The sequence below is a fragment of the Saccopteryx bilineata genome, chromosome 1, assembly GCF_036850765.1.
Source record: "Saccopteryx bilineata isolate mSacBil1 chromosome 1, mSacBil1_pri_phased_curated, whole genome shotgun sequence".
NCBI lineage: Eukaryota > Metazoa > Chordata > Mammalia > Chiroptera > Emballonuridae > Saccopteryx > Saccopteryx bilineata.
In genome coordinates, this window is record NC_089490.1 from 17,657,882 (window position 1) to 17,685,030 (window position 27,149).

Sequence of the window (27,149 nt, forward strand, 5' to 3'; positions counted from 1 at the left end):
AGTAGTAAGGTCAGGGGACTCGTAATTGCCCAGGGGGCTGAATACTCACCTCTGGATCCCAGACACTTTTCTTGCTGTCTTTGCAGGATGAACTGGATCTCACCGACAAAAACCGGGAGGCTGTGTTTGCTCTGCCCCCTGAGAAGAAATGGCAGATCTACTGCAGCAAGAAGAAGGTACCGTCCCTGACCCCTGGCGCTGCCGCCGCCCCAGGGCCCGCGGCCCAGGGCGCGCTTGCTGTATTTATCACACACCAGCACGGTGCTTCTGGATTGGGGAGGAAAGACAGTGAATAAGTTTAAGATACACGCACAAAAATACCCTGTTCCCGTGGAGCTTGCGCTCAGGGAAGTAACCCCTTAAGCAGGTGCCTGCGGGGTTCCAGGAGGGGTGCTGGGTTAGGTAGGTCAGGAGATGACAAATCTGGACTCCCTTCGGTGCCTAAACCGGAGCCTGGAGGCCCTGCCACTCTGGGCCACAGCTGGGGCCGCTATGTTGTAAAGACTCGGTTTGGGAGGGGTGGGGAGTGGCCGTCTCCGGATCCGTAGCACCTGCCTTCTTCCAGGCTTGGCTTCACGAGGCAGCACGGTGTTAGGGTCACACTGCAGGGTGACACATCAGTCTCCATTCTCCCGCCCCTTTCCTCCCTCCCCTCTAGTTCATTAAAAGGTGTTGTCAGCCTCCTGACCCTGGCTGGCCCTCCCTAGAAAGGGATGCTCGGCCTCCTCCTTCAGGGCTTAATTGAATGTTCTCGCCTCCCCACTGCGTTTCTTCCGTCTCTGCCTTTCTCTGTCTCTGTGTCTCTTGTCCCCGATGTGAGCCTGTTCGTCTCTCTCACCCCGTGTTTCTTTTCCTCCTCTCCCCTGCACTCTCAGTTTTTCAGACTTGTGCTGGCTTCAGAGTGTAGGTGTTTGGGAGTTAGGACCCGGCGATCCCTCCGCTGGTATCTGTCCCATCCGAGCTCCGTACTGAGAGGGTCAGACTTTGTACAGTTGGAGGATTAGCATCAGATGCCGTTTTAGAGCTGGAAGGAACTGAGAAACCATTCCATTTAGTCCTTTATTCTACATATGGGGCAAAACAAGCCTAGAGAGGCAAGCCCCCCCCATTCACGGGCCACTTCTGGCAGGTGACTGCACCGTTGCTTGAACCCCGGCCAGCTGGAGTCTGAGGACCTGTGACGAGTTGTGTGGCCTGCATACACTATGAGTATAAGTCACTGTCTGGTGTGCTCAGTGCACATGGATTAAGCACCTGCAGGGCGCTGTGTTCTGTGTCTAGGAGTCTCACTGTCAGAATAGCAGCTCTTAAAAACAATTCAAGTCGTGGGAGGAAAGGTGGGAGGAATGAGAAAATTAATTTCAAGAGTAATTAACTGTGTCTCATGATTCCCCCTCCCACTTTCCAAATTGAGTTACTGTAAGTTGATCTCTTATACAAACAGCTAAAAAAATAAAAATAAATATATGAAAGTGTAAGGACTTCTCTTTCTCCCTTCCAAGTCAGATCGTCTGTAATTCCCCACTCACTTGCATACTTCTACTCTTCCCACGGGGTGTGCTTCCTCTGTCAGTAAGGCCCTCTCCGCCTCCCTTAGCTTCAGTAGTTATCTTTGCTAACTCGGCCCCGCCCCCTACCATCTTACCCCCTCAAGAGCCTCACATGTTACATGCCCCGAGGTCCCCATGGCCCGCGGTGGACAGTTCTCCCATAGAGTGCTCTTCACTGTGCCTCTGACGCTATGGAAGGCAGAGATTATGCCTTTGTGTCCAGTACTTTCAGGACTCAGTACAGTGGTGACTGACATGTAGTAGGTGCTCGCTAAATGCATATCGAGTGGACAGAGGATGAGCCAGCACAGGCAGGGGACTGCGTGTTTGATGATGCATTTGTTTGTGGTTCCGTGACTCCCCCTTCTCCAAGATAGAAGATAGACTTGGGGGTGGGGGGCTCAGGCATGGAGATTTAACACGCAGAGTCACATAACATCACACAGACCCAGTCAAGGCAGCGGCCCCACTGGTCTAAAATTTGGATTTCATGAAAACCAAATCGTGAAGCCTGAGTGGATAGAGCTGAGGGGTTCAGGGCAAAACCCAGACCAGCTGGCAGACAGGCTGTGGAGGAGCTGAGTTTTCATGCTGATCTGGAAGCAGGAGACTGGCAGAGAGCAGATGAGGTAGAGGAATGTCCACATGGGGCAGGGACAGGGACAGACGGGGACAGGAAGGAGCAGGGTCTGTGTAATGCCCAGAGCCGATCCTTTGGCCGAGGGAGAGGGCTGAGTTTTCAGTCAACATCAATGTTTATACAACTCCCACCTCTCTTGCCCACACGTGGGGAGGGATTGAGGCTATTTCTCGGACCTGACATCTGGGTCAGAAGGCTGCACAGCGTTGCTACACAGACCTCTCCTGAGTCTTTCCAAAACCCAAAGAGAGCGTTTCTCTTTCCCCCTTTTGGTAGAGTTCCTATTTAATGAGCACCTGCTACGTGCCAGGAACGGCACCACGTGCTTTACATTAGTGCTTCTCAAACTATCTGGGAGAAAGACCAAGTTTTTACATTTCCAAATCGTCACAGACCAACTGCTTTTGTAAAATACAATGAAAATGATAGTTTCAGAAAAATAAAACTTGAAAACCTATGTATAAAATAGCAGCACAAATTTTTATTGGCTTCAACAGATATGAAATTATATGTTGTTAAATAGAGTCAGAAAAACAAATAATAGGGACAAGTGAGTTTATTTTTCATTGTACATATTGTTCATTGAAAATGTATATATACCTGCATGGTTTCTGCCCCTGTCATTAGCTGGCCATGAGATTCAGTGTTTATTATCCACGTTTTACCAAGGAAGAAATGGAAGCCTGGGGTTGGGTCATCTCCTGGATGTCTCCCCATCGGGGCAGGCTGAGGAACGACTGTCCTTGGACCGAAGCTGAGGATCTCAGGCCGTGGGCCTGCCTTGCAGTTTGTTCCTTACAGTTCTTCTTATCCCAGGAGCAGGAGGACCCCAACAAGATGGCGACCAGCTGGCCGGACTATTACATTGACCGCATCAACTCCATGGCGGCGGTGAGTGGCCGCTGCTCTCCCGCCCCGGGCCCACCTCGAGAGGCCATGCGGGAGAGGGAGCCTCTGTCGTCTTTCCCTGCACCCCATACCCACTCACTGGGGATCTGATCCCAGATGTCATCATCCCCGCCTTCCCCGTGGGACTGTAGAGTCCCCCAACCATTTCAGTACGTCTTAACCATTTGTACATCACGCGGGCGTGGGATGATGGCTGGGCCAATAATTCTCCCCATTTTACAAACGAGCAGTGTGAAGCCCTACCCAGAGTCTGACACTCCGTCCCAGTCACCCATTCCCCGAGGCCTCACCCTGCCCGAGAGGAGGGTGGCCGCTCACACGGGGGCTGGGGTGGGGGCTGGGAGGCGGCAGCCCCGCGCGACTCCACCCCCCGCCCCACCGACCTCAGATGCAGAGCCTGTACGCCTTCGACGAGGAGGAGACGGAGATGCGGAACCAGGTCGTGGAAGACCTGAAGACAGCCCTCCGGACGCAGCCCATGAGGTGCGACACTGCTCTCCCTCCCTCCACCGCGTCCCACCGCCCTTCACCCCGTGGTCCCCTCACCTTCCTGAAGCGTCAGACCGTGCTCGGTTCCCACTAGGGCCCCTTGGCCGACTCCACTCCCCAGCGTTCCCCTAGACTCGACTTCATTCCGGCTCTCACACCCCCCCCCCTCTCTGAGGAGGTGGGAGGCTGTCAGGGGGACAGCAGGGGAGGTGAACATAGGAGAATGGAATAAACCTCAGGTCCCTATGAGCTGTCTAAAGGGAAAGTGAGGTGAGGTGCTTGTTTTTCTTGGGAGAATAGAACAGGAAGGAAGTGGGCTGGCCGTTCAAGTGCAAGGCTTATGAGAAAGAACTCTGAGAAGGACCAGGTCTCCTGAGAGTGGGTGAGAAATACTCCAGCCACTAGGGGGAGATGTGGTGTCCATGGATGAGATTTTACCACCAGAGGAAAAGCAATAAAAATAAAGACAAGAAAAAGGGGGTGGATGCCTCTAAGGCTGGGGAAGAAACCCCTCCATTTCCTGGGCCACATAGTGCAAGGGTCCAAAGAGGGTACAAGAGCCACGGGTTCTTCTTATGTCTGGGAATTGGCTCGTACCACCTTGTGAGAGCCATCTGTTAAATTTTCAACAGTTTTGCAAACTGGTTGTTATAAATAGATGTGATTAAAATGTAAATATATATTTATGGTTATATAAATTATGACAAAAACAAAGAATCAAGTACTTGAAACTTATCACTCCCTAATTACCTAGTTAGATTTTACTGTTATGTGTAATCTTCACTATTACATATGCTGTTGAGTTTGTACCTGTTGTATATGCATGGTGAAAATACTTTAAATGGTACATCTCTTCCCAACGCCACGTTCAGTGATGTCACATTGATGTCGCTTGAAATTGGTTACACTGAGAGTGTTTATACCATGGCAGTTGGCAAACACTGCAATCAGGCCTTTCATTCCTTTCTCCAGGGAGCCAGTCTGTTAACTTTTACCAGCACTCTGGTCTGTGTGTGTGTGCACATGTGTGTGCATGTGCATGAGTGTGCATGTGCTGTCCGGGCTGAGCTCCTTGCCCCAGCAGACTGGAAACAGAGCCCCAAGGAGAATGGAGCTCCTTCATATCCACTTGTTTTCCAGGTTGGGGGGGGGGGTCTGGTGTGGGAAGGGAGTGCAGGAAGGATGAGGGACCAGGGAACAGAGGGGTTTAGGGGAGAGGTGGCCACATTTATCTCCCACTTCGACTGATTTGTCCTTCCCTTGAGATACTTCTGATGACAAGTTACACATAGTCGTGGTGGAAATTTTGTAGAGTACAGGAAAGTATGTAATAATGTGAGTAATACCTATTTTAATAACTTCATTTGAGAGCAAACTTTATTTTTTCTATGCCTTTCTATATAAGATAGAAATACACCCAAATACTCTTGAGAGCAAACGTATTAATTCTATGTAGTGGGTCCCTCAGATTCATCTAGGACATTCCTCAGGTCATCAGTTATTGTTCTACTGAATCAAGGGATCTAAGCGTGTGTGTGTTTGTGTGCATGCCACAGATGACTTTAGCACCCAAATGAAACCTGTTGACTGCTTCAGAATTTTTAAAAATAGTAAAATAAAATAGATAAAATGAAATAGGATTAAAAATAAACCAATTAAATTGAAATACTGTTACCAAATATTAAAAATTAGTGAGACAGCAATAAGTGTGCCTTAAGTAGCAGGAACTAGCAGCCACCATAATTTTGAAGTGCTGATGAGTGTAAATGATATTTTGAGATACTGGCAACAAGTGTAATTTGATGTGAAAATCACTGTGATTATTTTTGGGTGATAAAGTCAGTTAAAGATTCTTCTAATACCACTGTCATTCATTGCCTACATTTATTTGAAGAAAATGCTGAGTTTCAGTGAAAGGTTATGAAATATGAAAGTGCAGGCATACCTTGGAGATATTGGGGGTGCGGTCACAGACCACCACAACAGAGCGACTGCCACAATGAAGCGAGTCACGCGAATATTTTTGGTTTGCCAGTGCACATAAAGGTTATGTTTACATCATACTGTAATCCATTAAGTGTGCATTAGCATTATGTCTAAAAAGCAATGTATGCCCCTTAAAAAATATTGTATTGCTGAAAAGGGCTAAGCATCATCTGGGCTTTCAGCAAGCTGTAATTTCTTTTTGCAGTATCTGTGAAGTACAGTCAAGCCACGTGCAATAAAATGAGGTGTGCCTGTATAATTTTATTAATCCATGCAAGTTCATGGATCCCTGAATGCTGGCAATTGATCCTTTAAAGGGAACGTGGACTCCAGGTGAAGGGCCATCCATTAAATGGATTTTAATGTTTTCTGCTGACATTCAAGATGACTCAGCTGTTTTCATAAGGACCCCTTGAGGAGTGCCTTGGTCCTTTGAGTCAGTGACAACGATGCACCCCCACCCCTACCCCCACTCATGGTCAGAAGTCTTCCTTGTTGTCTGACTGTAATCCTCTAAATTCCCATCCTCCTAGGAGATGGCTTTTCAGGTTTAATAGCCGCAATAATTATTGTAATAATTATCATGATCACCTTCACATATACAGCACCATCGCTATACAACTGATAAACAATGATATGTAAATGCATAGTATTTAAAAGCAAATTTGGCCCTGGCCTGGTGGCTAAATGGATAGAGAATCAGCTCTGTGAATGGACACCACAGGTTCGATTCCTGGTCAGGGCAGATAGAAGTGACCATCTGCTTCTCCGCCCCCCCCCCCCCCCCCCCGTCTCTCCCTCTTCTCCTCTCACAGCCAGTGGCTTCATTGGTTTGAGCATGGCCCCGGGCACTGAGGTAGCTTGGTTGGTCCAAGGGTCAGCCTCAGGCACTAAAAATAGCTCAGTACTCGAGCATCAGCTTCAGATGGGATTACCGGGTAGATCCTGGTTGGGGCACATGTGGGAGTCTGCCTCACTATCTCCTCTCCTCTCACCTAAAAAAATGCAAATTAGAAACCTATTCTATTAACCAATGTCACCCCAATAAATGTAATAAAAAAGAAAAATAAATAAAATATAAAATTCAGATAAGATATGAGTCCCCTGTGAGGATGATAAAGAGTTCAGTGCTTTAGAAACAGTATAAATGAACCGAGTGGTTACTGTAGGTGAGACACACTGGTGTGCAGGTACTGGGATAACTACTTGCAAATAGTTCTGCAGAATACTATGCAAGCGCAGGACGCCTGCTGTGCTAACGGCTCTGGCCTGGGCAGGTTTGTGACGCGCTTCATCGAGCTGGATGGCTTGACCTGTCTGCTGAATTTCCTCCGGAGCATGGACCACACCACCTGCGAGAGCCGCATCCACACCTCCCTCATCGGCTGCATCAAGGCTCTGATGAACAACTCTCAGGGGCGGGCTCACGTGCTGGCGCAGCCCGAGGCCATCAGCACCATCGCCCAGAGCCTGCGCACTGAGAACAGCAAGACCAAGGTGGCCGTGCTGGAGATCCTGGGCGCCGTGTGCCTCGTGCCCGGCGGCCACAAGAAGGTGCTGCAGGCCATGCTGCACTACCAGGTGTACGCGGCTGAGCGGACCCGCTTCCAGGTGAGGGCCCCACGCGGGGCTGGTGCAAAGGCAGGAGGGGCCTTAAGAGAGATGGGTCTGGCTGGGACAATGGTCTTCTTGCTAGAACATGGGTTCCCTGAGGCGGGGATATTGGTTTCCCTCATTTTTCAGTGGCTCTGCCTCTCTGAACCCAGCGCCTGGCTCAGTGTCGGGACTCGGTGAAGAACTGTTGAACTGAATGCAATGGTTGGGGTTAGGGTTTTAGGCTGTACGCTGGGCCACTGCCTGCTGCGGGCACTGGGAGCTCAGGCTGTGCTGTTCTTTCTGGGCTCCCTGACCCGCCCCAGAAACGTGCCGACGAGGTAGACAGACCATAGGTATAAGGTGTCTTGGCCCAGAATCAGTCTCGATAGATGTGAACTGTCCTGACAGGCTCTGTGGTTTATCCACTACTATAGGCTACTTGTTCTGTCCTCTGTCAAACATGTTGAAGTAGCTGCTCTGTGCAAAAGGTGGCCTCTGCCCCCTTGCAGAAGATGCAGAAGGGAGACAAGGCAGTGCCCACGGTGCCAAGGAGCTGGCAGCACTACCCACGGGCTGTAAAGAGCAGGAGGCGCGGGAGCAGTGTTTAAGCCCCGAAGGCTGGGCGGAGAGGGAGGACGGCGGGGCTGAGACTGGCGGGTGGGCAGCAGAGGGGGCTTCTCGGAGGAGGCCGCAGCACAGGCCCCAGATGAGCCTGTAGACTGCGGAGAGAGAACGGGTGGGGCATTCTGGGTAATTGCGACGTCAGGAACGAAGGCTCAGAGGCTGCGCCTTTGGGATCCTGAGCCCCACCCCCCCTCTCCTGTCCTGCCTTTTCACCCAGACACTGCTGAACGAGCTGGACCGCAGTTTGGGCCGGTACCGGGATGAGGTGAACCTCAAGACCGCCATCATGTCCTTCATCAACGCCGTGCTCAACGCTGGCGCCGGGGAGGTGAGGCGCCTTTGCCCTTGCTGGGCCTGACCCTTGGGACCCGGGGTAGAGTGTGCGAGGGCTTCCTGGGGAAACCGCGGGGGAAGGGCCACGTCACCCGGCCACGTGGCTGCCGCTACTGCCGCTGTGTTCAGATTGCCTTCATCACCCCTGCCTCCTCCTCCTGACACTGAGAAAGAATGGCCCGTCGTGACGTCACTGTCATGAGGGGTCCCTGGGCAGTGTCCTGTGTAAGCAGCATCCTGCATTATGTGTGTCATGGACAAACCCCGATCTTGGCTGGCTGATGCTGGCTCAGGGTGGGGACATCACTCACAGGAGGAGGAAAAGTGTTAGTCCTTCTTTCTAGAGCTTTCTAAAGACCTGCTTCTGGGCAGGTTTCTAGGGTGGGCTGGTCATGCTTTTCTGGCACCTTCTGTTAGGAGGTAGGATTTTTTTATTTCTTTCCTTTGGGGTCAGAATAGGATTTCAGACCATAAAAATAGCAACAATTTAAGAAGAATTTGAAGAGCAAACGAACTCTCCAAATTCTAAGGTAATCAGATGTCAAGGTCATTTTAATAGTCTTTGCATTTCCCTCTCTTTTTTTTTTGGTTCCTTTTTTTTCTTCTCTTTTTTTTATCCAATCCTGATGACTTGAGTTGGATGAGGTGGATTAGGGGAATAATCTGTCCCCAAGATGCTGATGACACCTTTGTCAGTACTAGCTATTTATGGCTGACATCTCATCTGATTAGTTGGTACCCATAACTCACCAGGTGATTTTTACCGACATCGCTCTTGCAGCTAAGTCACATGCCCATTTTACAGATGAGGAAACTAAGCCTTTCCCAAAATCACAGAACTAGCATAAGTGGCAAAGCAGGGATCTGAACCAAGATCCGTCTGATTCCAAAGCTTGTGCTCAGTATCACTCTGCAACACTGCTTTTTGATGCCAAAAGCTACGAGAACACCGGTAAGAGGATCAAAGGAGACGAAGCAGGAGACCTAAAAAGGAGTAAATTAAGAAAATCAAAAAAATATCTCCTCCCACCCTTTCCTGGGACTCTGGGTCTTGAAGCAGTTCCAGCGGAGCTTGCTGCAGTTGTGGGGGGACAATGACTGGAGGGGCAGTGAGGGTCCGCCGGGGACTCTTGTGGTACTCGAGACCAGCCAGTGAGCGGGCCCTTCCTTGCTGACCCCCCAGGACAACCTGGAGTTCCGCCTGCACCTGCGGTACGAGTTCCTGATGCTGGGCATACAGCCCGTGATCGACAAGCTCCGGCGGCACGAGAACGCCATCCTGGACAAGTAAGGCCCAGGCCCCCCGTCCCGACGGCAGGCCTCTGGGGGCAGTGCTCTGCTGGCTAGTGGTCACCACCTCCATGGAGGCCGCCATTCCCTCTGGAGACCACCTGCCGTTCCCGGCATCAATGCATAGTCAGTTGTGTGGTGTATTGTGGGGGCAGGGGTAGCTCCCCACCCCCTTGTCCCATGTCTTACCTATGTCCCTACCTGTCCTCTGTGCTGACCTGCTGTTTCGTCTCTGATGTTATGGACAGGTGGACCCTGTGGTCCTCAGCCATGGCAGTACTGTCCCCAGGGGGCATTTGGAAGCATGTGAGAGTGTTGCCCAGTGTTCACACTGCCTGCTGGGGCGCTATTGGTATTGGTTGCTAAATGTCCCATGGTGCACTTCTGCTCAGCACAAATGCCCCACTCAGAAGACAAACCATAAAGGCCCGTGTTGATCAAGGGCACCGTTACATTCCGGGTGTTCCCAGTAGCCCCTGTGCTTCTGTCCCATTGGTCCAGGATATTTTATTCCACTGAGTCTTAGGGAGAGGCTGAATCCCAGGGGGAGTGGGGGAGTAATGGCGTAGAAAATGGTAAAAGTGTGTGTGGGACAGAAGTCCATGATTGGGTGGGATTTTACCTGCACCCCAAGCGGACATTTGGCAATGCCCGGAGACATTTTTGGTTGTCACAACTCAAGGTGGGGGCTGCTGCTGACATCTAGTGAGCGGAGGCTAGAGGTGCTGCCGAACCTCCTGCACCTGGCAGGTTAGCCCAGTGGTAGTCAACGTGGTCCCTACCGCCCACTAGGGGGCGCTCCAGCTTTCAGGGTGGGCGGTAGCGGAGCAACCAAGGTATAAATAAAAAGATAGCTTTAACTACAGTGAGTTGTTTTATAAAGATTTATTCTGCCAAACTTAGTGAAAATCCGACATAAAGTACTTGATAAGTAATTATTATTATATGCTTTAACTTGCTATAACTCTGCTTTATAAATTTTATAAAGTAAAGTTACTTCCATACTTTATAAATCACCTTTACTGTGGAACTGGTGGGCGGTTAGAAAGTTTTGCTACTAACAGAGATACAAAAGTGGGCGGTAGGTATAAAAAGGTTGCCTACCCCTGGGTTAGCCTTGTCCCAGCCAAGGGTGGTCCAACCGCAAATGTCCCGACACCGAGAAGGCCCGGAGTTGGCCTCCCTCAGGGAAGGGCATGGACTCCACAAAGGCGGCCGTGCTGGCCGACCGACAGCTGGCTTCTTTCTGGTTTGGCGTTGGCCTCACCTGAAGGAAGCTTTCAGGCTTAGCTGGTGGGGGCAGGGGCTTGAAGGGGCTGTAACCCTCAAGGAGGTCCTGATGCTATTGTCCACGCTCTCTGTACTCCCACTGTGTCCAGGCATTTAGACTTCTTCGAGATGGTCCGGAATGAGGACGACCTGGAACTGGCCAGGAGGTTTGACATGGTGAGGCAGCCGCCAGGGTGAGGTGACTGCAGGGGGCGTCCCAGGCCGCCCCCAGCCATTTCATTTCTTCAGTTCCTGCGCTGTGTAGGGTCTAGTGTTGGTTGGGTCCCCTGCTGGGTCCCCCATGGCCGGGTCCTGTTTCTGTAGGCCTGGCAGTATGGTGCCTGAGGTGGGCCTCACCTGGTGGGTCTTACCTGGTGGGGTATTGACCCCCTAGGGGGTCACAACCCCCAGAGGAAAGAGAGACAGTGCTTTCTTACTCATAGGTAGTCTGAAATGCCTCCACTGGACTCCTGTCTCCCACCTTCTAGCAATTTCCTGACTCATCTCTCCCCATCCCTAAGACCATGCTTAGCAAAGAGAATCAGATTTTCTTTTTAGCCCTAGTAACCCTGAAAACACACAACTTCTGCCGCTTAAAAATTATTCTGTAAAATCCCCGCCCAAATAGAAACCAACCTTTGTGTGGTGGCTCAGTCACCAAAACCACCTCAGCATGTTCTCCCCAAGCCCCGGGTTTGCAGACACGGCGCTGGGGTACGAGGGACAAGCGGCTGCCCCCACACAGCTGCAGAGCGTGTCTGCACTTTGACCAGGATGTGGACCCCTGTGTCACATGCTTCTTGAGTCAACTCTCTCCCAGCTTCCTTCTGTTGGTCTGAATTAGTGGTTCTCAACCAGGGGCGACTTTGTTGCCCCAACTCCCGCCTGCCCCGGGGACATTTACAATGTCCTGAGACATTTTTAAGTTGTCACAACTAGTGTGAGGAGGATGACACTGCTGTATGATGGACACAGACCAGGGACGCTGCCTGATGCCCGGCAATGAGCAGGACAGCCCCCACGGCAGAGTCTCCGTGCCGAGATGCCAATAGTGCCAGGGGTGGCGACCCTGGTTTATGGCGTTAGCACATCTCCCTCTTCCTTTACAGCCTGCGCTAGAGGCAGGGGGAAGTAGGCTGTTCTGGGGGATGGGCTCAGTGGGTGGGCAGGGACTTCTCTCCCTCTGCTCCTCCTCCTCTGCCTTCCCCTCCCCGGTCACTGCTCCCTCTGCACCCCCAGGTCCACATCGACACCAAGAGTGCCTCCCAGATGTTTGAGCTGATCCACAGGAAGCTGAAGCACACGGAGGCCTACCCCTGCCTGCTGTCCGTCCTGCACCACTGCCTGCAGATGCCCTGTGAGTAGCCCGCGCCCCCCGCGCCCTCAGCCGGCCTGAGCCTCGGCCTGGGGCAGCTGGTGAAGGCGTCAGGGCCTCCTGGGTGGGTGAATCTCACCACGTCTCCCTCCCCACTTGCTCCCGAGGAGACTAGGCAGGACTCAGACCCCTGCTCTTCCCTTGCTCCCTGAGGCCAGGACTCCCGCTGTCACCTTGGGGAGCCGCTGGGACTTGGCCCTGAGCAGTGGCAGCCTCCCGGCCCACTGAGCAGTAGCGTGACCACTGCAGAACCAAACAGCTCTGACAGGGGAGCGATCGGGCCACTTGGAGAGTTCCAGAAAGAAGTTTTGTGTTTGGGGACCAGCACAGATGTGGAATATGCGGGCCTTTAAGAAAAACAAACAGTTTCTCCATGTCGTCCCTGCTGCGTCCCCACCTCACACCCTTGTCCCTGCCTCCTTTACCAATGTCAACCTTTAGCTCCGGGTGAGCCTGGTGGCTGCGTCCGTTACTCAGAATTACTGATGGCCACCCCACCTGCAATTCGAAGTGAGCTTCAGCCATTTGGTATTTAAGCTCTTCACAAAATTCACAGAACATTTGCAAAATCATGGTCAACCTCGACAGGCTCTCTGTAGAGGTGGCGACGGGGGTGAGGGTGACAGGCTCTCTGTAGAGGTGGCGATGGGGGTGAGGGTGACACCGCGGTTTACTATGCGCCAGTCCCGGGCCAGGTGTGACGCGAGGTCCTGCCTCTGACCTCAGAGGGACGCGCGGAGTGTGCGTCCTTGTCTCCGGTCCGCAGCGGCTGAGCCTCAGCCCGGGCGGGTCTTTCCACAGGCGGGAAGGCTTGTTTCCCTGGGGTCACGGCCTCAGATGAAACGTGCTGCATGCCTGTGAGCCCGTGTCCTGGCTTCACCCTGCTTTCCTGGGTGAGGGCTAAGGGGAAATGGTGCCGCTTTGTGTTACCTGTGCCAGCGCGGGGCAGGAGAGGACACCGACACAGTGGCCGGGACCAGGAGGAACCTCAGTTCTCTGAAAGCCAGGCCAAGTCTTCGTGGAAGATGCGGGAAGTTCCTGGGAGACTGACTTCCGCTCCCACGAGTTCCTGTGCCTGGCCTTTCAGGGCAATGCGGAGGGGTCTGGCTCTCTGCTTCCGAACGGGGCTCTGAGGACGTGACCTTCCACCTTGTGGGCTTTAATGGCTTGACTTCAAGGTCAGGGTCACGCTGGTTGACCTCCCTTGGTGGTCACTAGAAACAGAGGATCGAGGATCACAAACCACTGAACAGAAAGAAGTTTGTGGCTGTCAGGGGCAAAGCCAGGTCTGGGCCCAGCCAGGTTGTAATTAGAGGGGATGTGAGGCGGACCCTGTAAGATCAGGCACAGCACACAGTGCCTCTGCCTTCATGCCCAGGGGCACCTTCACCAAAACCATCCTCCCGGATTCCATGACCCCTTCTCCACGCCGGTCTGACTCCCTCTCTGTGCTTGCCTGTAATTAGTTTCCATTCATCTTCCTCTGGAGAACAATAGCATAGCTAATCCTAAAGCCCCTGCCTTTAAATAAAGAAATTTCCCTGGAGACTTTATTATTCAGTGTGTAGTATTTGAGAGCAGATTTACTTTTCTTAAAGGTGCTTTTTAAAAGATAACGTAGAAAGCAATTAACATTCCCAAGGCATAGGATGCTCAGGTACTAAGAGGGAAAACGGGGAAGAAAGGCAGCCAGGAAGCCTTGCAGGGAGTAGAGACATCTGTCGAGAGGGCTGACACATTCATAGAGGGTCGGTCGCCGGTAATCGGGAAATACCTGGGTTTGTGATTCTCCATCCTCGGCCACGGCATTGCCTCCCCCATCGGGCTGGGAGCCCGCCGTGGGAGGGGAGGGCACATCTCACCAGCCTGGGCCCGGGCAGTGACTCCAGGGCAAGGCTCCCGGGGGCCCCAGGGCTCAGGAAAGACATGTCTGTTGTCTGTCCCTCAGACAAGCGGAACGGCGGCTACGTCCAGCAGTGGCAGCTCCTGGACCGCATCCTCCAGCAGATCGTCCTCCAGGATGAGAGGGGCGGGGACCCCGACCTGGCTCCCCTGGAGAACTTCAGCGTCAAGAATATCGTGAACATGTGAGCAGTGGCCAGCCCTCACCTGTCTTCCTCCTCCTTCCGTCTCCCTCCGGTTCGGGTCTCACCAGTGAAAGCTCAGCTCCCCCCACACACACACCAGACACCTCCAAACTGGCCTTGGGCGACACCATCCGAAAGAACTCTGAGGTGGTGTAAAGATTTCACATCTGCACTGCCTGCATGCAGCTGCTGAGCACTTGACATGTGGCTGGTGTGGCGGAGGAACTGAATTTTAAATGGTGTTTCCTTTTAATCAAATAGCCACATGACATACGGCTCTGACTGTATTGGACAGCACAGGTTTAGAGGGGGTTGCTCAACTCGCAATGATCCGTTGCACGGAGTGGATAGAGGCAGAATTTAAACCTTTCGGTGTGGAGGAGGAGTGAGCAAACTGTGGTCTGCGGGCCACCTCCCCAGCTTGTTTGAGTGGTCTGTGAGGGAAGAATAATCTTCACATTTGAGAAGAGTTCTGAAAAACAAACACAAGATTAAACACAAAGACCCTACGTAGCATATAACACCTGAAATATCTACTGTCCCTTTAGAGAATGCCGAAGGCTGATATAGAGCATGACCGTTTAGCCATGAGGCAGTTGGACATGTCACAGCCTGAGGTCTTCTGACAGCGTCTTTGACTGACCCTGGCTACAGAGAAACCCAGAGAACCAAGTCACGTCCATTAACATTCAGACCTTATGTTGACACACCAAGTTTTAATTTTAAAGTTTTACTTATCTTTCAGCGTAAGTCTGAGCCAGTCGCCCTGGAGGAGATAAATTGGCTCTCAGTGATTCATTGTGTTGCGTTCCAAAGCCAAGCAGAAAAAGATTTTTAACCTGTTCAGCTACTCTCTTCATTTGTGCAAATAGTCAGGGTGGACGTCGTTGAAATGTGGACTGGTGCGTTGGACACGTACCGCTAGTCAAGACCGAAATGCAGCTTTATTTTCATTTTCTACCAGTTCTTCACACTGGCCAGCAGGGAAGCTTTTCCTTTGTGTGTGTGTGGGGGAGCCCTTGGGTGCCGTGAAGTTTGTGCTGATTCTCAGGCAATGGAAGTCCTACGATCACCCTCAGCTGCCAACATAGTCTCCATCTGCATCTGGAAGGACAGTCCCAGATGTAAATCAACAGTCTAGACATGACTGAGCCTTAAATCTCTCTCCTCTCTGGACTGGGGCCGGGAAGCTGCACTGTGAAGGGCGCGCGTGCACACGTGTGTGTGTGTGTGTGTGTGTGTGTGTGTGTGTGTGAGAGAGAGAGAGAGAGAGAGAGAGAGAGATATTCTCTGTTCTGTTTCTTTTCTGACCTCTCCTGCTCTCTCTTCCCGCTGGCTAACCAGCTTCTGCCTCCCACCCGAGGTGGCGTGGGGTCAGAAGGGAGACAGGGAAAAGGTCTTCCTAGATTAGGTAACTTAGTAGCGGGCTTCCTGCTCTCTGGGCGTGGCACGTGGGCAAAGTCATGAAATGTTTCTCTGGGGTCTTCCGTGTTCCTGCCTGGGAGCCTCTTGCTGGGAAGCCCTGCTCACTGATCATGGGAGGTGGGTTTGTTTATTCCTTCCCAGGGCTGTCTGGTACCATCCCTTCCAACAGCTCCTGACCCACTGGCAACACAACACACAGATTTTTCACTCTCAAGGTGCCCATTTTTCTCCCAGGTGGACTTCAGGGACAGGACTTCACATAGCTTCAGCTTAGTTCCTCTGCAGCGCTCACACCAGGCTCGTAAGGAACCCCATGCAGTCCTCAGGCCACCAAAGCCTGGGCGCTCAGCCGTGCTCTCCCGTGTCGTTCCTCTCTCCTCTCTGGACCAGCCTGGCCTCGGCTCAGACCCCAGTCCACCATGCCTGCCCGCCCAGTGTCCAGGAACACGGGTCAGAACCCTTGGAGAGGCCCTGGCTGGGTGCCTCAGTGGGCAGTGTTGTCCCAGCACATACAGGATGCAGCTTGTGAGCGCACAATGGCCGTATTTCTCCACGTATAAGACACTCCCATGTATAAAACACACCTTAATTTGGGGGCCCGAAGTTTGGAAAAAAAGTATTGCATTAAGTTATTGAACTCCAGTTTTATTCAATAAAATTCATATAACTCATCATTATCAAAACTCCCATCCATTAGCTTGTCCTCATCTGTGTCTGATGATGAATCACTGTCTTCATGTATTCCCTCATCCTCAGTTCCATCTATGGGATTTGAAATGCCACAACCACTGTATAAGACGCGCCCAGTTTTTAGACCCCGGATTTTTCATAAAAGGGTGCGTCTTATACATGGGAAATACGGTAAAGGGAACAGCTAAGCTGAATGAGTTGATGCTTCTCACCCTTCCCTTGTCCCTTCTCTCTCTCTCTCTCTCTCAAATCAGTGGGGGGGGGGGGACTCTCCAAGATACCTACAGAAACATTTGACTGGATGGTGGTGAAGGAGGTAGCACCGAGCAGTGACTCTCTTCAGAGATACCTCTGCCTGAGTTCTTTCCCGTCCACACTCTGTCTCCTCTTTAGAGCCCTGGTCTAGACAAGGAGACTAAGAGCCGTGGATCCAACTCTTCCCCATTTTCAGGCTTACCAAGAAACGGTTATGGGGTCTCACCTCTCTCACGCCTTGGTGTCTGGGTAAAAGCTTACTCTTAACCCCCATCACATGAATTGGATCTGATTGAGAACTTCCTATGATGTACACAGGTCTCTTCTTCACCCTCAACCCACCCACCCTGTGTCGCTGGGGTGGTCATCGCTCTCACTCTTACACATTGCTCTTTCAGAGCCTGCACCGTGGTACGGTCGATGTTACGATCTCTGTCAATACAAAACCCTGTTTTATTAAGGGGTACAAGTCGTTACACAACTAAGGGAAGCCTTTGGGCCTCGTTCTCCCATTACTTCTCTGTGGTTCCATCTCTGGTCTCAGGAGCTCCAACTCTTGCACAAAGGGATTTGATTAGAGGGTGCCTTGGGGTCTTTGCCGCTTTCACAGTCCGCGGAGAGACACGTGGTGGGGACCGGGCGAGGTGGGGACCTGGGGAAACATCTGGAGAGTCAGAGTCCCGTCCTCCTCGCTGTGGCCAGACAGATCGGAGATCCGGCGGGCACCCATGTGAGGACAAGGACCATGACATATCTTCCGGGAGGTTGTGAGCCAGTGTTCACCAGTCTCGTCCCTCTGCCCCACCCCCACCCCAGGCTCATCAATGAGAACGAAGTGAAGCAATGGCGAGACCAGGCGGAGAAGTTCCGGAAAGGTGAGCTCCGCCTACACCCCCTGTGCGCCCCTCGCGCCTCGCGCCCCTGTCCCTGCCCGACCCCAGCCGGCCGGCCGGGGCCTCCCGGGCCGGGGCCTCCCCTCCCCCTCGGGGTTCACGTCCTCTCTCCGTTTCCCCGCCGGCCCCACCCGGCCACAGAGCACACGGAGCTGGTGAGCAAGCTGGAGAGGAAGGAGCGCGAGTGCGAGACGAAGACCTTGGAGAGGGAGGAGATGATGCGGACGCTGAACAAGATGAAGGACAAGCTGGCCCGGGAGTCCCAGGAGCTGCGCCAGGCGCGGGGACAGGTGGCCGAGCTGGTCGCCCAGCTCAGCGAGATCTCGGTACGTGGGCGCTCTCCTCTCCTTTTACGTAGAGGACCTTCAGGTTATGATGGGAAGATCGTGCGTGGGGAGGGACCGAGGACCCCAGGATGAGGGAGAAGGGAGAGGGAGACCTCAGCCCGGCATAGAGGGGCCCCCGAGGCTATGAGGGTGGCAACGTTGTATTACTTAGAAAAATTAATGCTCCTTCCCGGGGTGGGGGGCTGTCCCAGGAAGCACCCTGTGGGAGCAGGGTGCCAGGGGGATGTTGCTCCCCCACCCAGCCGTCTGCCCTGGTGCAGGTGGCAGGCTCACAGCTCCTGTGTCAGCCTGCTATGGCATTGTGGTGACTGTGACTTTGTTCAGTGTCTGTGTATGGTTTTCGACTTACGTGTGTGTGTCTATGGTTGCGTGTGTTTGATGTTTGGGACACAAAAAGAGAAAGTGGGGGCTCGGTGTGCATGGGGGTAAGAGCAGGAGGGGAGGGGTCTAGTGTGGATGGAGACTAAGAAAGAGAAAGGACAAACAGTGGAGGCCTGACACGTGTCACTGCTGATGGCTTTGTTCTGTTGGTTTTCTGTCTTCCCACAGACAGGACCCGTCTCTTCCCCGCCTCCCCCTGGGGGCCCGCTTACCTTGTCTTCCTCGATGACAACCAGTGACCTGCCTCCGCCTGCACCCCCTCTGCCATTCGCCTGCTGCCCCCCGCCGCCGCCACCCCTTCCGCCCGGTGGGCACCCCACGCCCCCGGGCGCCCCTCCTTGCTTCAGCATGGGCCTGCCCCTCCCTCCAGACCCCTTCCCTGGCAGTGATGTCCCACTCAGGAAGAAGTGTGTCCCCCAGCCGTCCCACCCGCTGAAGTCCTTCAACTGGGTCAAGCTGAATGAGGTGAGTGAAAAGGAAGAGGTCAGTGCCTCCATTCTCCTACAGCTGGAGCTGTCGGCCCCGCTGTTTGCAGACTCTCCCCTGCGCCGCTCTGCGCTGAGCGGAAGGGCAGACACAGCGGATGCAGAAGACGGGGTTGCTGATGCCAGGCCGCTCACAGGCCGCTGGGCAGAACAGCTACACTGCGAGGAGGTGGCTTGGCATGTGGCAATGCTCACACTGCCCAAGCCACCCAGAGCTGGAATCCGTGTGTACTGAGGGTCCTGGGTAACAGATACGGGCGCATGGGCCAAGCAGGGGTGCTTTCTAGGCAAGACAAGGGCTGGGCCGGAACCACAAGGATGGGGTCAATCTGAGGAAGAGGGTAGAAGATCTAGCAAAGACTTTAGGCCAAGGTCTAGAGATGGTAAAGGCCAAGGCCATGTGTACAAAGGACTAGAATGAGGCCATGGCAGGGGTCATGACAACCTTGCAATGAGGAGTTTGGTGCCAAGGTCTGGCCATTTTGGCATCTTCCCTGGGGAAAGGTGTTGCTTCTCTGGGTGGTGCACTGAGTGGCTCTCGTGAATTTTACTCGCTGATTACCAACGCCAGGCCTACGTGTGGAGTCGATTGCTCTGTTGGACTCTCATGAGCAGAGAGCAGAGATGCCCCAGGTCACGTTCGACCCCTAGTAAATGAAGGCCAGTTCCAGCCTGGGCCAAGCCCTGCCTCTGGTTCTGTACTGTGTCCTATTAAGAGGACCTGTGACTTTGTCCCTGAGACAAACACATACAAGGCCTGACTCACACTTCAACAACAGCCATGTTTGGAGCTGGGAGTACTGGCTTCTCTCTGACCTTGTTGTATGGGCTCATTGGACTAACTCTTGGGGAATTCATAACTGTACCATTCCATTTGAACTCACTTGAGCTCAAATGGAGATTCAAGTGGGAAGAGATTGGGATTACTAAGTAGATAGTCAGCTGTTTGTTAGAAGCTGTCTCCGCATGGTAGACCAGTCTGGTCTGCTTTGAGTAAAGCTTTTTTTTCTTCTTCTTCTTCTTTTTGTATTTTTCTGAAGTTGGAAACGGGGAGGCAGTCAGACAGACTCCCGCATGCGCCTGACCGGGATCCACCCGGCATGACCACCAGGGAGTGATGCTCTGCCCCTCTGGGGCATCGCCCTGTTGCATCCAGAGCCATTCTAGTGCCTGAGGCAGAGGCCACAGAGCCATCCTCAGTGCCTGGGCCATCTTTGCTCCAGTGGAGCCTTGGCTGCGGGAGGGGAAGAGAGAGACAGAGAGGAAGGAGAGGGAGAGGGGTGGAGAAGCAGATGGGCGCTTCTCCTGTGTGCCCTGGCCGGGAATCAAACCCAGGACTCCTGCACGCCAGGCCGATGCTCTACCACTGAGCCTACCGGCCAGGGCCGGGTAAAGCTTTTTGCTGGGGACTGTGATGGATAATCTTAAAAAGTGAGATAGAACATTGCTCTGAAGAGCTTTAGATCTAGAAAATTAGGAAGTCTGTTTAAAGAAACACCTATAGATTCTGGGGATGGATTGAAGGAGAGATTCTAACCTTCAACCAAACCAGGTTTGGCTCTGTGTGACCTGTGAAATCACTCATTTTGTCTGTACCCGATCTTTAAGATTCCTTCTGTCTCTGTTTTTATGATCTAGGTGTAAGGACGATGCATGAACAAAGCCCAGTCACGGTTTCCTGGGCCTCTGATAACATCTCCAATATGAATTATTAAAACTCTAGAGCCACCTGTTAGCAGTATTCTGAAGCAACAGGTGTGTTCTGTGGATGCTTCTCCATGGGCACCAGGCAAGCCAGGACGGCCGAGTGCACGTGGGCAGGCAGACAGCTTGCCGAACCGAAGGCCGTAGGCTGTGTGGAGAATGTTCAGTGTTCATGATCAGAAACAACATATTTGTAAATTGTGATGGAAAGATATAATTTTTGTCTCCTAGACTTACAACTTATAATTTATGATTTAAAAATAATGTCATGAAAAGTTGATCAGGCACCTTCACAGTTAAGGAAGACAGACAAGGCAACTGAGATTTTTGCGACATTGTTATCTGTTATCCGATAGAGCTTTGTGCTGAGGGTTCTCTCTGGGGTCTGTGATAATAAAGTCTGAGGGCATTCCTCAGGAGCCCAGCACAGGCCAGTTTCATCCCTAGACTGGAAAGTACAAGCTTGATGGAAGAGGCGTTGGGGAGCATGTGTGGACACTGCAGACGTTTCTCAGCCAAGGTGGGCGGGAGGAGGGGCGTCAGGTGATACCAGAGAGCCTGTTAGCCCAGCCCCAGGCTTCCATATGTGTGACTAGGGGTTCGTGTCATCGTTGGGGCCTCAGGTTCTTCATCTGGGAAATGGGGTAATTATGGCCTCCATCTCAAAGGTGGTTTTAATTCCTATAAAGTATTTGTAACAGTGACGGACTCATAGAAAGTCTTAATAATAACAATAATAATAACAGGTGAGTTCTTGTTGGTGGCACTACTGTGTGTGCTTTATGCATGTCATCTCACATAGCCCACACATTAACTCAACAACTGAGCGGCATCGAGACTCAGTTTCCCTTAAGTGACACGAGAAGAGAAGAGCCTTCCTTGCACTTGCTGTTAATCCCGCAGAGGGACGGCAAACCCGCCCGGCCGCGCCGGCCCCGGGCGCTCCGTGCGGGCAGCGTGCTGGGTTTGTGAGGAGGACTTCCCTGGCACGCACAAGGTGTCTCTGGAGGGGCAGCAACTCCAAGAACCTAGACTGGAGGCGACGAGGCCGTGGCCAGAGTGGTGCGAAAATCGGGGCTTACTATGCACGGTGGGCACATCGAGCTGGCTTGGTGAACTTTAGGGTGCGGCAGACACTAGGAGCAGGTGCGCCTCCGCCTGGCTGCAGACTGGCTGCCCCTCCACCGGGAGGAGCCCACGCGGGAGGGAGAGGGTTCGGGAAGACTGGCGGGCGGGAGACCGAGGCCTCCTCCCGGTGTTCAGCATCCCACGGTCCCATCCAGCCCTTTCTTCTCGCCCAGCCTCACCAGGAATAGGAGCGGTGGGAAGCTTCGCTTGTCTGGGCCTTCCCCATGCACCCGCCTCCACCCCCACCTAGATGTCGTGGGGGGAGGACTGAATTAGAAGTCTCTCTCCTTCTCCAACTCAGTTCCCTCCAACCATCTCCTCTCTACCTGCGACACAGCCCATCCCGGGAGCCCGGCCCCTGTCCCCAGGCCCCTTCCCCTATCCCACGCGTGCTCCTGTGCACGCACACGCACATGCCGCTTCTGCCATGAAAAGAATGCGTCTGTGTTGGCTTTGGCCAGGTGCCTGTATCGCATGCTGCTCCGAGCTTCCCAGCCCGGCATTCCACAAGAGGGTCCCTGGCCTCAGGAAGGCCACAGGAATGTCCCCACCCCCCTGCTCTGGCCTAGCCTCCCCTTGTCCAGAGTTTAAGAAAATAAAAGTGAGTGAAAGGTATGTTTCCCTCTCCAAGCCTTGCTGAGGGGGTGGGGGGAGGCAGGAGGCGGCCTCAGGAAGGCTCTGCAGCGGCCCCGCAGTCCCAGGAAGGTGGGAGAGTCTGTTGCGAAGACAGCGAAGCTCTAGGTGAGGGAGGGTGCGGAGCATCTGGGCGCAGGGGCTCTGGCCTCCGTCCTTCCCCCGCGATCAGGGTGTTCCAGGACCTCTGCCGTGTTCTCGGCTTGGCGGACAGCGCCTCCCCAGAGGCTGACAGCTTCTCCTTAGACCCCTGTGGTGGGTAGGGGTCTACACAGAGGTGGGACAGTGCCCAGGCTGGGAGGGGTCTACACAGAGGTGGGACAGTGCCCAGGCTGGGAGGAGACCTTGGTACGTACACTCCTGGGCCCCTCCCTGTCGGAAGGGACCGGACATTCTCCCAGGGTCTGACCCACAGGAAACTGGCAGTTTTGCTGGCCTCAGCAGTCAGTCACTGTGGGGGCCGGGGTGTCCCAGCCTTTGGCACACGTCCACTTTCTGGGCATCTGGGAGAGAAAATGACCGTCTCGGATACAGGAATTGCCATCTACACTAAGGGTTTGAGGATCCCAAATATGTGTGGGCGCTGCTCCGCCCAGTGATCCCGGCCAACCCCGACCTTCAGGGAGAGGGTCCCGCCTGCGCTGGTTTGGCTTTGCTCTTCTCTTCTGGAAGGAGAGTCATACTTGCCCATCCATCACTCCAGCATGCCCACGGATTGCTGTAACATGCTTACACGTGGGTGGCCCCACGTGGAAAGGAGGAGACGGAGGTTGTCTCTGGTGGTCTCCGCCCTGCAGCGGAGCCCTGAGGAGGGGTGGAGGTTTGGGGGGGCGGGAACCGACCCCCTTCTGAGGCCCAGAGAGCCTGGATGTCATAATATGCGCTGCTGGGGGACCAGTGGGGTCAGGGACGCCCTGGACATCTCCACCATGAAGGAATGGAGTCACCCTCTGGTCTTCTCCCTGCCCTCTTAGGAGCGTGTCCCTGGCACCGTCTGGAATGAGATTGACGACATGCAGGTGTTTCGGATTCTGGACCTGGAGGACTTTGAAAAAATGTTTTCGGCCTATCAGAGGCACCAGGTGAGAGCCTGCTCCCTCCGGTCTCTCGGGTCTTGACTTTCAGTCTTGACTTCATGTAGGCCCTGTGGACCCAGCCCTCGGCCCTTCCCTCCGCCCTGCGTGTGTGGAGTGACTTGATTCTCATCAGTGCCACGTGCTGGCTGGGAACGTAGAGGTGAACTGGAGGTGTGCAGTGCAGTAGGGGAGACGGCCCGTTGTGCTATCGGTCGTATACGTATTTACACATCGAGCGATGAAACAGGATGCTGTCCGCTTCTCTCTTCCATCCCGGAGCACTGGCCGGAGGCCGGGGGCCAGGCCACGGTGGCCCTCGCTTTTCCTTTGGCTCCAGGATTTATGGAACCATACCGAGAAGGAGTTACAGCTTTCAAACCACTTTTTCCACTGTCCTCGCATCTCTCAACACCCCCAAGAGTTAGGGAGGTCACGTGAGGGGCCTGCGGCTGGGGCCGGGCCTGGGCCAGTGGGGGAGGCCCCGGGCTGTGCTTTACAGTCTGTGGACAGGTAGCTGACGGGTAAGCAGCCATGGAAGGAGGGGGGCTGGCGGCAGAGTGCAGGCCATTCCAGGGCCAGAGATCCCAAACCATGCTGAGGACCCGTGGGAGTGACCAAAAGGCTGATTCTTAGACCTCATCCTCAATCAGATGTGAAGTCAGGAGATGGAGCGGGCCCCAGGAATCTGCATGACAGCTGGTCTTCCCTCCCAAGTCCAAACTGGGCATGACCAGCCAAAGGTCTTAAACTGTTTGCTTTTTCTCCGGCCTGCCTCCGGGGACTGTTTCCCCTCGGGGCTGTGCTATTGTCCTCCATGTTTTCTCTGCCGATCCCAGGGTTCCAGCCTTGAGGACTCCCCAGCGAGTGGGGTCCGTGCCCTCCCAGGCGTGGGCAGTGGCTGCATCAGGGTTCCAGCCTTGAGGACTCCCCAGCGAGTGGGGTCCGTGCCCTCCCAGGCCCTGGGCAGTGGCTACATCAGGGTTCCAGCCCTGAGGACTCCCCAGAGAGTGGGGTCCGTGCCCTCCCTGGCCCTGGGCAGTGGCTGCATCAGGGTTCCAGCCCTGAGGACTCCCCAGCGAGTAGAGTCCGTGCCCTCCCAGGCCCTGGGCAGTGGCTGCATCAGGGTTCCAGCCCCCAGCCCTGAGGATTCCCCAGCGAGTGGGGTCCGTGCCCGCCCAGGCCCTGGGCAGTGGCTGCATCAGGGCTCCAGCTCTGAGGATTCCCCAGCGAGTGGGGTCCGTGCCCGCCCAGGCCCTGGGCAGTGGCTGCATCAGGGTTCCAGCCCTGAGGACTCCCCAGCGAGCGGGGTCCATGCCCTCCCAGGCCTGGGCAGTGGCTGCATGTGGTGACTGGCTGGGCTCCCCACTTCTTTCTGCCAATTTCAGGCCTGAGACTGACCCTTCCTGAGGACGGGGGGAGCTGAGAGCAGGTGTCACTGCTTCTGGGGTACTAGCCAAAGGGACAGGGTGGGGGCAGGGCTCTGGCCCTTTTTGGGGGTTCTAGAAAAACCAGATGGTTATTTATATAACTTAAATGTGGGTGCTCAGGGCACCTGACTGCAGGAAGCACTCGGCCCCTGCCCAGGTCAGCAGGCGTGGCCCCAGGCAGCCGCTGGAGGAGTCCCTCTGAGCACTGGCTGCTCCTGCTCATCAGTCCTGGGGGGGGAGGGGGGAATCGGCCTGGCCAGTCACAGGCCTCCATCTCCTTTGAGCATCTCCCTCAGGGGCCCTGGCTCTGGGCTGGCCCACCTAGCCTCCGGGATCCTGAGGAGGGGCTGGGATGGGGGTCGGCAGAGGGAGAGGCGCCGTGGGGTTGAGGACAGGCTGGCACCTCCCCATCTGGTGAATGAAGAGTGACCACGGGAAGCCCCACGTCCTGTCCCCCTCACTTCTCTGAGTCCACTCGGTGCACCACCCTGTCTGGGGGCAAACTCACCCGACTGTTGTCACCAGCGGTTGCCCAGGCTCTGGGCTGAAGTCGCAGCAGCAGAGATCTCAGCGGCCGTGGTGCCCTGGCCGCCTCCTCTTGCTGCCTGGGGACCTGGATGGTCGTGGGGCGGAGGGAGGCCCCGTGAGCTGTGGGTCTTCCCTCTCTGTGCCGTGGGGGTCCTGCCTTAGTGACTCCAGCTCCGTCAGGTCGGGAGGGAGAACCAGGGGGAAGCCGTGCCTGCCGGGCTCCCCTTAGAGTCCAAGGCAGGCGAGGGCCGGGCGGAGAGCACATTTGGGGCCCCCTGCTTTCCTGCGCCTCCGGGAGCGCAGCTTTCCCATGGTCTGGCTGGACTCGCTTGGGTTTTCTCTCAAGCTAGAGAACTGGGCCCACGGGGAGGAGGAGCAGCACCCTCTGCCCTGCGGACAGCTTCCCAGCGGAGGAGGGGGAAGCTGGGGGCCGGGGAGCTGGGGGGAGGAGGGGGATGCTGGGGGCCGGGGAGCTGGGGGGCCGGTCGGCCTGACTGGAGTGGCGGGCGGCCCCACGCGCCCAGGGCCCGGGAGGCGCTGCCTGTCCCCCGCTTTGTTTGGCTTGGGGGTGCATGTCTGTTGGGGTCGCTACTGCTCAGTGCTTCTTACGGGTCTCCCTCTCCAGCTGGGGGTGGGGGTGGTCTGTCACGGGGTGGAGCAGACAGAGGGGAAGATGAGGGGTCCCCCTGTCACTCCTCCTGTTCCTGGGCCCCTGTACCTCTGGACTAACATTGTGCATGTTTAATTCTTTGTTGGCTGTGGCTGCTGCCTGCCTAGGAGCTGATAACTAATCCCTCCCAGCAGGTGAGTCACTCATGGGGCTCCGGACGCCCCACCTTTCAACTGCCATCCGGGCGGCTGCCCCGGTCGGGGCCCAGAGAAGCACGCCTGTCCGTTCTCCCTTCCCCTTCTCACCTGTCTACTCAGGGCGGCAGCACTGGGAGGGCCCCGGGGAGAGAGCAGAAGTGAGGGAGGGGCAGTGCAGAGGGGCCCTGCCGGCCTCGGGGTGGAAGGACTGGAGGAGAGAGGAAGCTTCCAGGTCCATTGTCTCACCCCGGGGCGGGGCCCAGCACCCGGCAGTCCCGCAGGACTGCATCGGCCAGCATGGTTCAAAGAGGTTGTGCTGTGAGTGGGGTTCCCTCCAGTGATACAACATGGAGCGTGTACTCGGATGGACCTCCGAGAGCCAGAGCTGGCTCTGTCTCCCTCACCAACGGCCCCAGAGAGCGCAGGGGGAATATGGCTGCGGGAACCTCAGAGGAGAGAATTCTACATGGAATTCTGCCTCAGTTTCCCCACCTCTGAACAGGTGGATGTCCTCTACCCAGGGGACATTGGGCTGTGCCTGAAGTCGTCAGGAGGCCAGGAAGGGTGGCCTGGTGGGGACTCAGAACCAGCTTCCTATATAAGTCTGGGGAGGCTGTCTGGGCAGGGCAGCAGGAGTAGGGGCTGGTTCTCGGGGGGCGCAGATCCATCCCAGTGCCGGAAGCCATAGGGACCAGTCACTCCCCTCCGTCAGAATAGCTCCAGCTCTAGTTCACGCAGAAAGGGCAATCTCTAAAACAGGGGGTTCCTCATGGCCCCTCCCACCCAGACACCTCCTGGTTGTGTCAGTAATGAACCACACTCCTCTCTCTGCTGCCTTTCCCTCTCTTACTCTCACACCAGGAGCATGGCCTGGGTGGAGGGGTGGCACCTGGCAGGGGGCAGGGAGAGGATGGGGGAAGGCTCGCGCCTCAGCCTTTCTGACTGGCTTGTTGGTTGCAGAAAGAGCTGGGCTCCACCGAGGACATCTACCTGGCCTCCCGCAAGGTCAAAGAGCTGTCGGTCATTGACGGCCGGAGGGCTCAGAACTGCATCATTCTTCTCTCCAAGTAGGTGCTGGCCCCGCCCCCTCAGCCCCTGCCCCTGACATGTCCCTGGTGGGAGGGGTGGGCCCCCCAGGAGGCAGGGGACTGCGAGGGGGCCAGAGTGGAAGAGGGCGGTTCACTTGACTGCCTGGGGGATATGGGTAGCGAGGACTGTCTGC

General features: G+C 54.8%; 1 protein-coding gene across 6 annotated transcripts in view; it reads left to right on the top strand.

The window, feature by feature from the left end:
• DAAM2 (dishevelled associated activator of morphogenesis 2) overlaps positions 1 to 27,149 on the top strand; it is a 111,867-nt gene that overhangs the window by 69,218 nt on the left and 15,500 nt on the right. For 5 of the 6 annotated variants that reach the window (XM_066241019.1, XM_066241263.1, XM_066241199.1 and 2 more), the window contains exons 3-17: positions 87 to 176; positions 3,007 to 3,081; positions 3,488 to 3,582; positions 6,852 to 7,185; positions 8,012 to 8,122; positions 9,311 to 9,414; positions 10,797 to 10,863; positions 11,926 to 12,043; positions 14,010 to 14,148; positions 17,335 to 17,393; positions 17,553 to 17,737; positions 18,308 to 18,604; positions 23,064 to 23,171; positions 25,898 to 25,924; positions 26,888 to 26,994. In XM_066241019.1, the coding sequence (XP_066097116.1) occupies positions 87 to 176; positions 3,007 to 3,081; positions 3,488 to 3,582; positions 6,852 to 7,185; positions 8,012 to 8,122; positions 9,311 to 9,414; positions 10,797 to 10,863; positions 11,926 to 12,043; positions 14,010 to 14,148; positions 17,335 to 17,393; positions 17,553 to 17,737; positions 18,308 to 18,604; positions 23,064 to 23,171; positions 25,898 to 25,924; positions 26,888 to 26,994 (1,916 nt within the window). The remainder of the gene's footprint in view (positions 1 to 86; positions 177 to 3,006; positions 3,082 to 3,487; positions 3,583 to 6,851; positions 7,186 to 8,011; positions 8,123 to 9,310; positions 9,415 to 10,796; positions 10,864 to 11,925; positions 12,044 to 14,009; positions 14,149 to 17,334; positions 17,394 to 17,552; positions 17,738 to 18,307; positions 18,605 to 23,063; positions 23,172 to 25,897; positions 25,925 to 26,887; positions 26,995 to 27,149) is intronic. The other variant, XM_066241415.1, reaches the window with a different exon arrangement.